The 15,026-nt window shown below is 42.5% G+C and overlaps 1 protein-coding gene across 3 annotated transcripts in view; it reads right to left on the minus strand.

Moving 5' to 3' along the window:
- Positions 1 to 1,893: 1,893 nt before the first annotated feature.
- KIF14 (kinesin family member 14) overlaps positions 1,894 to 15,026 on the minus strand; it is a 152,864-nt gene continuing 139,731 nt past the window's right edge. For all 3 annotated transcript variants that reach the window (XM_033916674.1, XM_033916672.1, XM_033916673.1), the window contains exons 28-30: positions 12,216 to 12,290; positions 4,852 to 4,987; positions 1,894 to 3,230 (exon numbers count right to left, since the gene is read on the minus strand). In XM_033916674.1, the coding sequence (XP_033772565.1) occupies positions 2,905 to 3,230; positions 4,852 to 4,987; positions 12,216 to 12,290 (537 nt within the window). In that variant the 3' untranslated portion in view covers positions 1,894 to 2,904. The remainder of the gene's footprint in view (positions 3,231 to 4,851; positions 4,988 to 12,215; positions 12,291 to 15,026) is intronic.

Genomic DNA, 15,026 nt, shown 5'->3' on the forward strand with positions numbered 1-15,026 from the left:
AATACACTTCTTTAGTCAATTCTGATTAATACACATTAAGCAGACTGGCATAGCCAAAGAATTCCTTCCAGGCTTAAGTTTAAACTTCTGTTTTATATATCCATGTCTATATACATAGATATATATTTTGGCATTTGTATAACACCCTAAACTCAGGCACTTTACAGCAAACTAACATAAGTATGTGTCAGAGTATCATATTGCCATAAATATAAATTGTTTTACAAAAATAAAAATTGAAATTTTTCAAAGTTTACTAGCAGGTAATCTTTTGTGGTACAAAGAATAAGTTTCCTCCTGCTATAATAAGCACTGTTGCCTTGTGCTGAAAATACTTATAAAAAGATAAATATAGAGTGCATCATACAGTTAGAATAAGTAAGTAGTGCTCAATACATGAAACCATTTTTGTACAAAGGGATGCAAGATGAAGATGATTCATGACATATGCAAAAAGCATCAAATGTGCTATTCTGTAGTGCACTCTAGATGAGAGGGGCTCAAATCAAGAGAACCTATTTCAGATAATGGATGTCTGAACTTCCATAGGTTGTCAGGAATATCTAAATCCAGTACTACGTGAATATGAGAGAAACTGGCAGGCCAACATTCAAGGGGGTCAAAAATCATTTCAAAATTGGCCAACTGGCTTTATTTACCCATTCAGAAGTTTGGTGGGGCAATAGGAGAAAAAAAAAATCTGTGCTGGTCACCTAGCTAAGAATTATCTGTCTAACTTGGTCAGCCAAATGTGGTCAGCTACTCTCCCTTCCAACATGAAAAATAAATGCATCCATAAATCTGATCCCTGGCCAAACCTCCAAGCCACTAAATAAGGAATGTAGTTGGTGAGAGGTACCCTGATCTCCTCCTCTCACACCCATGGCACAAGTCTGCGAGGAACGTTCAAGCCCCCCCCCCCCCCCCCACCTCATCTGAAAACTCAGGTTATTTCCTCCATCTCTTCCATACTGCCAGCTAGAAAAGTTGCTTTACTATTGCACATGAAAACAGTACATGTTATAAATAGCATGCACTATTACAAAAACATGAAAGGACAAAAAAAAAAAAAGGAATTTTTCTGCCTGTATACTCCGTCACAGTCCAGTGTTCCTCTGAATAACAATAGTGTCCCCTACTAAAGTTGTTGAGGAAAAACACAGGTAGTGTTCCCTTGGGCACACCTTCTTTCAAAAATGTCATTTGGCATCTCTTCACCATGTGTTTTCCATGTTTTCAAGGAGAAAACCCCTTAAGACCTATGGGAAGCGACATTTTAATCTATACTAACAAGTGCTTTCTTCAGACAAGGCAATTTTCTGTTATTGTCCTTTGTGAGCTAAAGGTCCTAACCTCTGTTTCTTTAGATCAGAAACTCCTTTAAGAGAGCATTTAATGCAAGTTAAAGCTCCGTCCATCAAGGATAGCCAAAATAGCTGTATGAAGTTGTGCTCTAAAGGAAAATAGCTCTGATTTGCCAAGACAATCATCGTATATTGCACCACTCCCTTCACTAGGTTATTTTAGATATGTCAACAAAATAAAAATAAGACGCTGGAAAGTATTTGGCCAGTGTGGTTTTGAAATCCATTCTCACAATATTCTTTGGATTCAGATTTTATTTTATAATGGCTATGTTGAAGTGAAGCCTGATAGAATAAATTGATCACTGTTCAAAGAGCAAAATTAAAAAGGCACATTTGATAGCTGGGAATGCTAAACAACACTCAAAGACTATATTAATAAACTCACAAACTAAATAGTACTCTTAAGATGCAAGGTGAGTCAGGAACTGCCGATGACAGCTGAAGAACCTTGTACCATGTGTGGGACTGTGAGCTCGTACACTTGGTCCCTGCAGCAGCCTTGACCCATCCCACTGTTTAGGGTTTGTTTGGTTTTTTTTTGGGGGGGGGTTATTTTTTTACAAATAGGAAAAGGAGGTGGGGGGGTCAAAGCTACTGCAAGTAGTATCAGTGCAGAAGTCCACAGTAGTATTGCTACTGGCTGTAATCACTGGTACTCAGTTCATCTGTGCTAGGGCGAGGATGGTAGGAATGGAATAAAGGCGTTGGTGGCAGGAACCAGGGACTTTGGGGGTAATGGAAGCAGCAGAAGGGTGCAAGTCAGGTTTCTATATAATCTGAAGGTCTGTCACATCTTTAATTACAAATGCACAAGATTTATAGGATCCTGTGGCTTATCCACTGCTTCCAGAAGATACTGTAGAAATTCTACATGACAGTGCCAGTGCTGAGAAATAGCAAGACACATAATTTTTGTTTTCGTTATTTTCTTGTATTGCTTGTGACATTTGCTCTTCTGCTGCTCCATGCCTTTATTTCTTTATTTATATTTCTTTCTTTCTTTTTTATTTCTTTTGGGTGGGGGAGGGGGAGGTTTTTATGGTTTTGAAAATTTTGTCTATGCTGTATTATTTCTGGTGGTTTTCATTTGTGCTTTTCACCAATAAACAGTTTTGCAAATAATTTTTGCTTATTTTAAACAGCAGGAATATTGCTTTTAGTGTCATAACTGACACTAGTAACAAAACCAAATGCTACTATAACTTGCATGCATGCAGATTGGTTCTTTTGTTGGATTTTATAGAAGATCAACTTTATGCAATTATTTTCATAAGGGAAACATTTCAGTAGCATCATAGATGTTAAGGAATTGCGGGTTTGCCTTCAGAGTTCAAAATATTTGTTCCCTTACAACAGAGAACCATTCCCCACCTTGCACACTTTAGGTACACCACCTTGAGGAATAGACTAAAATGAACCAGAGGGTTTGATCATTACCTCAAATAATTATTGAATCATTACAGCTGCCAAAGATTTGTTTTTTCTTCTTTTTTTAAATACCTGGAAGTGAGATAAGTGCAATAATGCCAGCACCAAATCAAACCCACTTTATTTCACTGGGTGAACACTTTACGGAGCTTAGAGTCCGAGGCTGCATCATTTTCCAAATAGATTCATCAGTTGCAACAAGTTTCCTTCCGAGCTCCTCTCTTTGCAAGCAAGTATCCTGAGTTTCAGGTTGTTCCAGGTTTTGCTTCAGTTCAAAACTTCGGATGAATGCTCTGGTGAGTGTATTCAGTTCCCTTACTTCTATCAGAGATTTTGGGGTTTGGTTGACAAAACTGATATTTTCATTGATGTGGCCCGCAGAGATGCACATATTATCCAAGAGTGTGAAGAGCAGGTTGCAGTCTCTGAGTGTCTCTGTCGTGAGAACAATACACATCTCTATTAGCACTTCAGGAATATCTTGTCTAGTTCTGCAGTTCTTAAATCTGTATAAACACTACACCTGAACAGCAACATCACCTTCTGGGATTTGAAAGACCCACATTTTAGACATACTGTGGCACTGAGAATTTTGGTTTTTATCTTGTTATTACCTATTTTATTATTTTGTTTAAAAATTTTAACTATAATTAATAGCACAATTAAAAGTATTTTATTTAATTTCCCAGTGCAGCTCCTTGTGACTCTAGGCAAGTTATGTAAACCGCTTTGACTAACCACGGAAAGGTGATATATCAAATCTCATCCCCCTTCCCTTCTCTAAAGGGCTGAATCTCCCCTCCCTCCCATCCCCAGATCCAAGATATTTCCCTCTCTTACTTCCCTCCTTCTCCTCTTTCCCCAGAACCATTATTTCTATATCCTGTGGTTCTCTCTCTTTCTCTCCCCTCCTCCCATCGTCCAGCACCTCACCTCCCTCCCCTTTACAAGCAGTGAAACAAACTTGGTGGTGAGAAGCACTAAGTTCTTCTTGTGGCTGCTGGAGCTCACCCATAGTTTCCACCAGTAGTCCTCCCTCCCTTCTCCCCACCTTCTCCTCCCTCCCTTCTCCTCAACATCCAACCCCACCCCCCCTCAATCCCCACCACCAGTCAATCTTAAAAAGGTGGGTAGGATAGGTCAGAGGGAAAGATTTGAAGCAGGCCACAGGCACAGTATTTGTAATGCTGCCACTGCTTAGGACCAACAGAAGACAACCTTTAAAGGGAGACTGTGCAGTTGTGGGGTAATGCTGAATTGCAGGTGGAGGAAAGAATGCCAGTTTGCGCTAAGGACAGGGGCTAGGAGTTGATGAGCAGAAGAGATGTTTGGAGGAGACAGGAGATGCTACTACATGATTCTTTTAGAGTTAACTGCAATTAACTTGTTGCTCTAATTATGTTTTCATATACTTTGGTCTACTATCAGAGAGCTACCAGCCAGAAAATAACTCATTTCATCTTCAAGGAGGTTCTACTATACTGATTTTCACAACTCAAAGTGGTTGACTATTAGAAAACTTGTGCATGTGGAATTTGGCAAGTTGAAAATCTGTGACAATCATTTAGCGCCTGTCAAAACTGTTTGGCAAAACATTCCGAAACATACCACTGCTACTTTAACAGAAACCATAATTCTGTGGCTGAAAACCATATTCTACATCTTGCAGCTTGTACATTATCATGTCTGTATGATAAGAATATTTGCTACTGAAAAGCTACAGAATGACCTAATTGCTGTTTGAATGGTATAATGTAGTCTTTTTGATCATTGTTGTTCACAGCTGTTTCGTACAGACATTTTAGAAAACAGCTAAAAACCTATCTTTTCTCCAAATACCTGACTAGCCGACTCATTCAAATATACGATTATGTCAAATGTTTATAATTTTTGGTAACGCGGTCTATAAGTATAATGTTAATGTTACATCTTTATTGCTAAAGATTTTAAATAACCTACTTTTAAGCTGTGGATTGAAAGATGAATGCTAGAATTTATAGTAAACCATACTAAATTTGTTTCTGTTATAGAGGTGACAAAATGGCTGCTTCAATACCTTTCATTGCAGACAGAACCACCTGATGCAGTTGCCCGATGCAGTGGCTTAATTTCAGGAGTTCCTCAGCTAGGCACGACATCTTCTTTGGGTCCCAATAACCAGATTCTTTCCTCAGCTGAGCCCTCATATCAACCTGTTTTGATAAACCATTTATTTAAAATTCTCAGCTGACAGTATTACTATCAGAAGTGTTCCATCCCCCCCCTCCATATCATATTATATAGAAAGTTTATTTGCTAAAGTGAAAATCTACTAGAATTCTCAGGAAACCAAAAAGATGATTTTGTAACAGCTCATCTAGTATATGCAGCCAAAAGCACATAACTTATACCAAATTTTGAAAAGTAAAAATATGTATGCACTCCTCTGAAAATTATCTCACTGAAGATAAGCATACATACAAATTTACACCTTCTGTTTAGTATGCACAAAAATGAGAACATTTATGAAAATACAGAAATATGCATGAAAGTCCAAACTTTGCGCCATCTCCAACCCTGAATATCCTTGGCTTAGAGAAATCACAAAGATTTCTCTGAGCTTGTGCAGGGGACAGGATTGGGACTGATATCCCAGAAAGAACAGAAGGAGCAAGAGATATGAAAAAGAGAAAGGAAGGCATAACAGTGCTGAAGATGAGCTACACTCAGAAGAAAAATGTTGACGCTTGATAGTAAGGAAGGTAGAAGACAAAAAGGATGGCAAGGTGATAAAAGCAGGAAGCAGACAACGTGGTCTTGAAGTATTGCAGTGGTTTGAGATGGGAAGCAAGACTGAGAAGAATCAGTATCAGAACGAGAGTAGTGAAGACATAGGAAATGGGAGAAAGCACAGTTACTTACCCATAACAGTTGTTATCCGGAGATAGCAGGCAGAGATTCTCACATAAGGGTGATGTCATCCACGGAGTCTGGTACGGACAGTGTAAAGTGCACCACCACTTTAAGAGTTCATAAGCTTTTAGACTGTCCACACCATGCATTTGCGAATGCCTTCCCGCCCGACGAGGGCTTGCAGTACCTCAGTTCCATGAGCAAGCTAAGAAGCCAACCAGGGGAGATGGGAGGGATGTGAGAATATTTGCCTGCTGTCTCCGGATAACACCTGTTACGGTAAGTAACTGTGCTTTACCCTTGGACAAGTAAGCAGCATATTCTCACGTATGGGACTCCCTAGCTTACTGCAATCGGATGGAGAGAGAGTTGGCCATTAAGAAGAAAATAGATTCTGTAATACTGCTGGGCCAAAATGACCATATCATCTGGAATAGGATTCTAGACAGTAGTGAGATGTGAAAGTGTGGATTGAGGACCAAGCGGCTGCTTTGCAAATTTCATCAATGGGAGTGGAACATAAGAAAGCCACCGAGGCTGCCATCACTCGAACTCTGTGTGCCATTAACACGTCCCTCGAGTTGTAACCCAGCCTGAGCATAGCAGAAGGAAATACAGGCTACTAGCCATGTGCAAATAGGTCTCTTGGTGACAGGTCAGCCTAGTTTGTTGGGATCGAAGGAGATGAACAGTTGAGGTGAAGTCCTGTGTGGTTTAGTCCTTTGAAGGTAGTACGCCAAGGCACTCTTACAGTCCAATGTATGAAGAGCTGCTTTTCCCAGATGAGAATGAGGCTTTGGAAAGACAACTGGAAGTACAATGGATTGATTCAGATGAAATTTCATGACAACTTTTGGAAGGAATGTAGGATGAGTGCAAAGAACCACCTGGGACTTCTTGGTTTTGTTAAGGGTATATTCTAACTCTGCTCATGCTGAGTAAGCTTTTGTGTGGCAAACTCTACTTTCTCTCCAAAAAGTTCTTCTCCTGTACATGGAATGTTGGCCAAGCGGTCTTGAAGATTGATGTCCATATCGGAGACTTGTAACCAGGCCAGCTGCCTCATAGTTATGGCCATACCAGAAGCTCTGGATGTCAGTTTGAACGTGTCAAAAGCAGTGCCATGTACTTCCTGGTTTGCAGCCGGGCATGAGTAATATGTTTGAACTCAGGAAGATGAGCTGGTGGAATGTACTGCTCAAATGCTGATATCTTTTTCACCAACTGCTTGAAATAAAAGGGCATGAAAAAATTGTAGTTCAATACTCTTGTTAGATAGCACTGAATTTTGATATAAATCAACAACCAAACTTGTACATAGTTCTTCCTTCACACCTGGAGGAGCTGTGATATAGACTCTGGAGCTAGACGACTTCTTAAGGGCGGATTCTACCAGTAACGACTGATGTTGGCATTGTGGTTTATCAAACCCTGGACATGAAATAATCCTATATAGGGAGTCTAGCTTCCTAGGAGCAACAGTCACCGACAGTGGTGCCTCCCGATTTTCTAGAAGAGACTCCTTCAAAAAACTGTGAAGTGGCAATTTCAAAAGCTCTTTAGGGGGCTCATCAAAGTCTAATGCCTTCAGCAATTCAACTCTGGGTTCAATGTCTGCTTCTAATTTTACAGGAAGCTCTTTACCCAATTGCCTGATGTATTTGGTGAAAGAGAGCCTTCAGGAGGTGATCTTCTCCTAAGTGGTGGTGCAGACTATTCTGAAAGTATTCCAAAAGACTCAGGCACTGATAAATTAGTTTTCCACTCTGAGTCACTGTGATCTGAAAGCAAATTAGTCTCAGTCAAGGTTTGGAAAGTCTCTGGAATGACGGTACCAACCTGATTAAGCTGAAGATGGAGACCTTCAGTACCATGACGTATGCTTTGAAGTTCAATGTTTAGATGAAGGTTGTCGATGCTTCAATGAAGAATGTCAACATTCTCAATGAAGCTTTCCGGTGTCTCGATGAAGACCTTCGATGTCTTGATGCAGAATCTCAATGTGACGAAGGACGTCGATACCTCTATATTGACCGATGTTCTGATAAAGAGGATCGCCGGCACAGAGAATGAGAGTTGATGCCTTGAAGAAGCAGAATGATGTTCTGAGGGCGAGCATCGACGACTTGAGGAACATTGAAGCGAAGCAGAGTGATGTTTAGGAATAGACTTCAAAGTAGTACCTTGTGGCCTGTGACAGCTACGCTTGGGCTGGGCCGATATCGATGAGGTCAGTGTAGACATTGACATGGAGATTAGTTTGAACATGTCTCCAATCTTTCTGTGCAGAAAGTCATTGATCCTGGATCGAATATCCTGCACCGATACTTGAGACTGAGCGAGTATCAATGGTGCAGCAGAGTGTCTAGGGGTAAGAGACCTCAAAGAGGATGCACGCCTTGTAGGAAACACAGCCTGCACTGAAGGAGAATGCTGGCATTGAGGCTTGGCCTGCATCGAGGGACTCGATGCTGAAGAGGCCTGTAACTCCAGCTGGGAAGTGGTCGGCTTCTCAGCAGGCTTACCAGAGGCAGGGATTCCGATGTCAATGCAGGCACCATGAGTACCGAGGACTAAGACTTCCTCCATAAGTGAACCGAAAACCTTTTCCTGCTGAAGCCGAAGGCTAGAGCAACGAATACAGGAGTCCACCCAATGTTCAGGCTCTAAACCAGGGGTGTCAAACTCAAATCACATAAGGGGCTGAAATCTAAAACTCAGGCTGCCGTGGGCTGGATTTTTTATTAAGATACTTGCCCCCTCCTTTGCTGACATGCAGTGTGGGCCTCAGCACCGGTGGCTGCTCCATTGGCTCACAGGACTTCTCTGAGCGTCGGATCAATCACTGGCGCCAAAATCCACACTGTGCGCCAGCAAAGGAGGGGGTTAGTCTTGGTAGAAGTAACCACTCCAATACCTCTCCAACTCCACGCCGGCTACAAAATAAATAAAAAAGAAAGACTTTTCCTCTCTTTTAGGTCCTAGTTCACGCTTGCTGTCTAACACCAGCTCTGGCAGGATACATATTTCAAATCTGACATATTGTAATCACAAAATAGAAAATAAAATTATTTTTTCTACCTTTTGTTGTCTGGTCATTTTGCTTTTGGTCCCAGTTTCTCTTTCTGATTTTGTCTATCTTCTAATTCTCTTTCCAGTGCCTGCTGTCCATTTTTTTTCTCCTCTTTCAACTTTTCTCCTTTTTTCTTTTCTGCCTCTGTCCACTCAATCTTGCCATCTTTCTCCTTTTTAAATTTTCAGCTACCTATCAATTTTCCATCTTCTCTTATTCTGTAGATCTCCCATTTCCTATCTCACTCCTTTCCCAGCCTCCTATTTCCTTCTATCTCTCCTCCTCTCTCCTCTTAGTCCAATATTTTGCTCTGTCTCTTTTCTGTTTTTCTTCTTCCCTCCCTCCTTGATGCTGAACAATGAGATGGAAAGGAAAAAAAAAAAAAGATGCTGCATCTCTCTCTCCCTTCCATCCCCAGGCCTAACATTTCTCCATCCCCTTCCATCTCCAGATTCAACTTCTCTCCCTTTCTCTTCACAACTGCCCCCCATCCCATCTCTCTCCCTGTCTGTCTGCCTCCCTCCCCCCTCCCTTTCTCTTCCCAACGGTTCTCCCTTCAAGTAACTTTTTCCCTCTTTCTCCACACTACCGCAGGTCCAACATCTCTCCCTTCATCTCGCTCTCTTCACAGCCCATCATGCCTATCCCTCCGGCGCCGGTCCAATGTCACTCCTGGGCTGGGGAATTTGCCGGCCTCAGCAATTCGGGAGTGCTGTGCGTTGCTCCTCCTGCTTTTTGTCTGCCACAGTCTGTCTCCAATGACGCACAATTTCCTGTTTCCGCCTGGGTGGATCGTGGTGGATGGAGGGCAGGGGGGGGAGCCACGAACAGCACTGCCGAGTCACTGCTGAGGTCAGCGGACTTTCCGGCTTGGTGGCGGCGGCCCAGCGCGGAGGGGAGGACATGCTGGGCTTAAAGGGGAACATTGGGAACATTGCCGCAGGCCTTGCATTTGACATATGTGCTCTAAACACTGGATATGCAACAAGCAAAAAACAAAAGGAATTGACCCCAAAATATCCACAAAGAAGAAAATCCAGAGAAAACCAAAAAAACTCTGTGGAGTGACGATGTTCCCAAATGGACTTTATTTGAAAGTATCAAAGTTCCTTATGTGGATGATTTTAGTGTACCTTTTAAACTTTGATACTTTCAAATAAAGTCCATTTGGGAACATAGTCACTCCACAGAGTTTTTTTGGTTTTCTCTAAACACTGGATATACCAGTTGTGCGGGTCAATGATGGAAATATGCCATTGAAACCGACAGCACTTTTTAAACCCGCTCGATGTCTTTCGACATGGACGGGAAAACTTGAGCAGCTAAATTAAACTCAATTTTTGTGAAAAGAAAGACCGCCGCCCAACAACGAGACCCCAGACCTCAAACAGGACAGAGGAAAAATAAACAAACCAAAATAAAAGGTTTTTATGAGATTTTTAAACTAAAAGAAAGAAATATGAACAAAACAAACTTAAAAAACAAAAACAAAAACCAAAAACTTGTGAAACTATATTTCACAAATTGATCGCACTGAGGGAAGGCAAAACACAACTTATTCACTCCGTGGAAAACAAAGAACTGAAGTACCATGAGCCCTCATCGGGTGGGAAGGCACTCGCACATGTGCAGCATGGGCAGTCTAAAAGCTTATGAACTCTTAAAGTGTCAGTGCACTTTTCACTGTCTGTGCCAGGCTCCATGGATGACGTCACCCACATGCGAGACTATGCTGCCTGCTTGTCCTAGGATAAAGGAAGATCTAAACCTGTGGAACTAGAATGTAAGGTGCATGCCACCTGGCAGATAACTGTTGGGAGCACTGTGTAGCAGGAGCAGAGATCTAAATGGATCGGGATGGACCAGAGAGAGTCACCCCAGAAAATGCTAGCTGCAAAACTACCCCAGCACCTGTCAGCCAGCTGGTGGGGGCACTGGATAGGAGGAGCAAAGGCCTGGATTGGAGTGGACCTGAGAGTCACCCCTGAGAAAGTTAGGAGGAATATGCAGATGAGCTGCAAGGTCTCCCCGGCCTGTGGCTGTCCGAGGTAACTCCTGTTGTCTGATATGGAGAGGGGGGTGGTTCTGAGGGGCCTGTCTTCTATCAAGGTTACCAATGCCTGAAAAAAAGAATCCTTTCTATGTGCTGTGACAGTAATATCAGATGTTTTTATTTGGTTTACCCAGTCCTTTGACTGTACTTGAGCTGGGCCCAGCAAACTTCACGCTAAATGTGCCATGTAAGAATCTTTAATCTTTTGTTTTTTGCCAGCTTCATTTTAATTGTCTATGTCTTCTTTTGCTGTTTCAAGTTTTCTTTTTTCTTTATGGTGAGGAACAAAGTACAGGAATGTATTTCTGGGAGAAGTGTTCCAGCTTTCATAAAATTGAGATAAGTGATTTTTGCTTATATCTGCTTGGAACATTTCTCATAAAAGAGTTTATTGGTAACAGCCACTGAAGTTGTTTCAAATTTTCACTTGAACAGCAGTCAATTTCAAAAGTTTATTGTTGTGGATTACTATTGAAAACACACACTTGATAGAGAAACGCTGCCTTTATTTTCTTACTATGTTATGTGAGCTCCTTTTACTAAACCGCAGTAGAGGTTTCTACTAAGGGCTGGCAAGTTAAACGCTCCGATGCTCATAGCAATTCTATGAGCATTGGAACATTTAACTCACTGGCCTGCGGTAGAATCCTCTACCGCCATTTAGTAAAACCCAGCGTTTGATTTTAAGCTACTCCAGGTTTGTTTGTTTTCAATGTATTTGGTATCGATCTTGCCAGACACCTGTGACCTCGACTGGCTATTGTTGAAAAACAGGATACTGGGCTTGATGGACCTTTGGCCTGTCCCAGTAAGACAACACTTATGTTCGTATGTCCCTATTACAATTGGTACTATTTCTGATTCTTTCTTCCAAAGTCACAGTTTCTAGATTCCTATATATTATGACTTTCTCAAGAGTTCCTTTGAGAAAGGTGATGAGTGGCCTAATAGCTGCCTCAATACCCCAAGGTTGTGGGATCGAATCCCACCGGTGCTCCTTGTAACCCTGGGTAAGTCACTTAATCTTCCGTTGCCTCAGGTACAAAATAAAATAAGTATCTGTACATATGTAAACCACTTTGAATGTGTAACCACAAAAAGGCAGTATACAAATCCCATCCCTTTCTTCCACTCGATTGTCTCCTGGTATAGATATGACCCATACAAACTTTTCTTCTATCGTTATATTTGGTGTATTATTTTCCATATTGTGGTCCATCTGAATTTAAATCTGCCATAAAATTTTCAGTTTCTCATTTTCTATGACAGATTCCTCAATTGTGTTCCCAATAATCTAATCTAATCTGGATTTCTTGATCACACTTCTCCAGAACAGGTTCAAGGTGATTTAAATGACCCACTGTTTCTTCTTTTTGCTTTATATACACACACATACACTTACCTTTAGGCATTCTGCTATGCTGTCTTGAAAGAATACTGTTAAAACCATGGCATTATTCTTTATTTGTTTCTGAACCTAGAAAGAATTTTGGCAATTATTCTGTGGCATATGCTATTTATTCAAAGCACAGAGTAAAAATCTAACACCAACTCCAGAACCACTGAACAATTATTAAGTACAGAAAGCACATAAAGCATGGAACAAAATCAGATTTACTAAAGATTTTTGTTAAGACACACAAAAGGGGAAAAAGCCTTCAAAAGATTTGTAGCTATATGACAAAGTCAGCACTTTTGGAATGCATGCAAATAACAAGGAGTCATGGCCTCTGCCTCTTGGCCAATAATAAAGGGGAGTACTCTGGAAAGTAAATGAAAGCTCATAGCACTAAGTCATGAGTAATCAGGGGCTGTTTGAGCTGGAAGGTCAAAATTTGTATTTAAACCTAAAGGCTATAAACTGAATACCATATATACTCGAATATAAACATATTTTGGGGCCAAAAAAATGGCCCATAAATGGGGGTCTCTGTTTATATTCAGGTCCGCAGGTCTGCGCGTTCCCCCGCCTCCCACCCAAGGTCTGCCGTAAGCCCTGGTGGGCTTGCAGTAAGTCGGGACAGAAGGAATCCTACTGCGTCCTGTCCCAGCTGACTGTTAACCACCCCACCTTCCCTCCTGGACCCCTCTACAACATACCTTTGAACCCTGGTGGTCTAGAGGTGAAGCAGGGCAGGAGAAGCGAGTCAGGTGAAGCAGGGCAGGAGAGTGTGGTGCAGTGATTAAAGCTACATCCTCAGTACCCTGGGGTTGTGGGTTCAAGCCCACTCTGCACCTTGCGACCCTAGACAAGTTACTTAATTCCCCAATTGCCCCAGGTACACTAGATAGATTATGAGCCCACCAGGACAGACAGGAAAAATGCTTGAGTACCTGAATAAATTCATGTAAACCGTTCTGAGCTCTCCTGGGAGAACAGTATAGAAAATTGAATAAATAAATAAAGCTATCTTCGTTTGCTCCTGCCCCATCCAGAACCATGATCAGAAATAACTGACACAAGTTCCCAGGACAGTCTTGTGAGACCGTAAGAATTTGCAAGACTGCTGCAGGAACTCTTAGCAACCATTTCTGATTGCAGCTCTGCACAGGGCAGGAGCAAACAAAGATAGCTCCTGCCCTGCTTCACCTCTAGACCACCAGAAATATTGTAGAAGACCTGGGAAGTGGGGGGAGGTGGGGTAGATAACAGTTGGCCAAGACAGGGGAAGAATCACTCCTGTCCCGGCTCACCGCTGGACCATAAAGCGCTTAAGGGAAACCTACTGTGGGCATTTGAGGCAGGGTGCAGAGCTGGGCAGGGAGGGAAGGAAGGAAAGGAGAGAGGGAAGGACTGGAAGCAACGCAGGGCAATTTAATATAAACACACACACACACACCGGTTTATATTTGAGTGATTATTCCCCCCCTTTTTTTTGTGGGGTGGGGAAGGTTACCTCGGTTTATAATCAGATTGGTTTATATTTGAGTAAATATGGTACCAAACGCAGCCTAGGAAAATCAAATAAGCCTCTTTATACTGCTGTATATAATCACATAATATATGATCAGTTTTATTATACCCTAGTGAAGACGCATCAGATCCACATACCACAGCCCGGATGGTCCACAATCCACCGAAAGACTTGGTCTATCAAGGGCCATGAAGGAAAGACAAAAAGGATTCCCTGAGGCCACTTCTGCACCAGAGCGTCGAAATCCATGCTTCTGAGCTCAGATATTTCACTGAAGAAATGATCTGCTGTAGGCATGAGGTCAAAGCGGTGCCAATCCCAGCACTGCACAATGGCTCGGAATGTCGCTGGGGCTAGCAATTAGTTGCCCTGATCCAAGAGCTGTCTGCTGAGGAAGTCAGCCTGAACAATGTTGACTCCTGCCACATGCGCTGCTGAGAGCATCTGGAAGGGGCGTACCATCCACATAAAGAGAAGGCAGGCCTCCTGAGCCAGAAAGCTGCCTTTGGCACTTCTCTGGTAATTGACATAGGCTACTGACATTGAATTGCAGAGAAGACTGCCTGCTTGGCCCTCCACAGCCAGCCAAATGTCTCTGAACTCCAACCACTGAAATGGTGTCCAATATCCCTGAATGGGACGCCGAGTACAGTGGGCTCCCCAGCCCAGAAGGCTGGCATCTGTCAGCACCACGACCCAGGAGACAATCCACAGTGGTACACCCTTGCATAGTGACTGTGGGAGAAGCCACAAATCATGTTGGCCTAAGCTTCCAGAGTCCAGGGAAAACTGATCTGTAACGTACCCAGGTGCGGAACCTAGCAAGAAAGTAAGACATGCTGGAAAGGATTCATGTGCGCTCTTGCCCAAGGAGTCACATCCAAAGTGGCAGCCACGGATCCCAGGACCTGAAAATAGTCCTGATCCGAACGAACTGAAGCAGTGAAGAAATCTTTGAATGAAGAATCTGTGCGTGTGCGTGCCCCTGGGAGACAGATGTAGCCCAGAGCCGTGTTGAAAAGAACACCCAGTAATTCCAAGACAGCGTGAATGAGAGACTTTCTGTAATTCACAATCCTTTCTGTAATTCACAATCCAACCAAGGTCCTCCAGCACCTGGATCACCTGATCCACCGTGTTTCAACCCTCGGCCAACGAGGGAGCTCTGATTAGCCAGTTGCCCAAGACAGGGTGTACCTGTAGACCCATCTTACTTAAGTAACCCGCTACGACATCCATCACCTCGGTGAAGGTAAGAGGAGCAGTCGCTAGACTAAAGGGCAGAGTCAACAACTGGT

Source organism: Geotrypetes seraphini, chromosome 12 (genome assembly GCF_902459505.1).
Source record: "Geotrypetes seraphini chromosome 12, aGeoSer1.1, whole genome shotgun sequence".
NCBI classification, from domain to species: domain Eukaryota; kingdom Metazoa; phylum Chordata; class Amphibia; order Gymnophiona; family Dermophiidae; genus Geotrypetes; species Geotrypetes seraphini.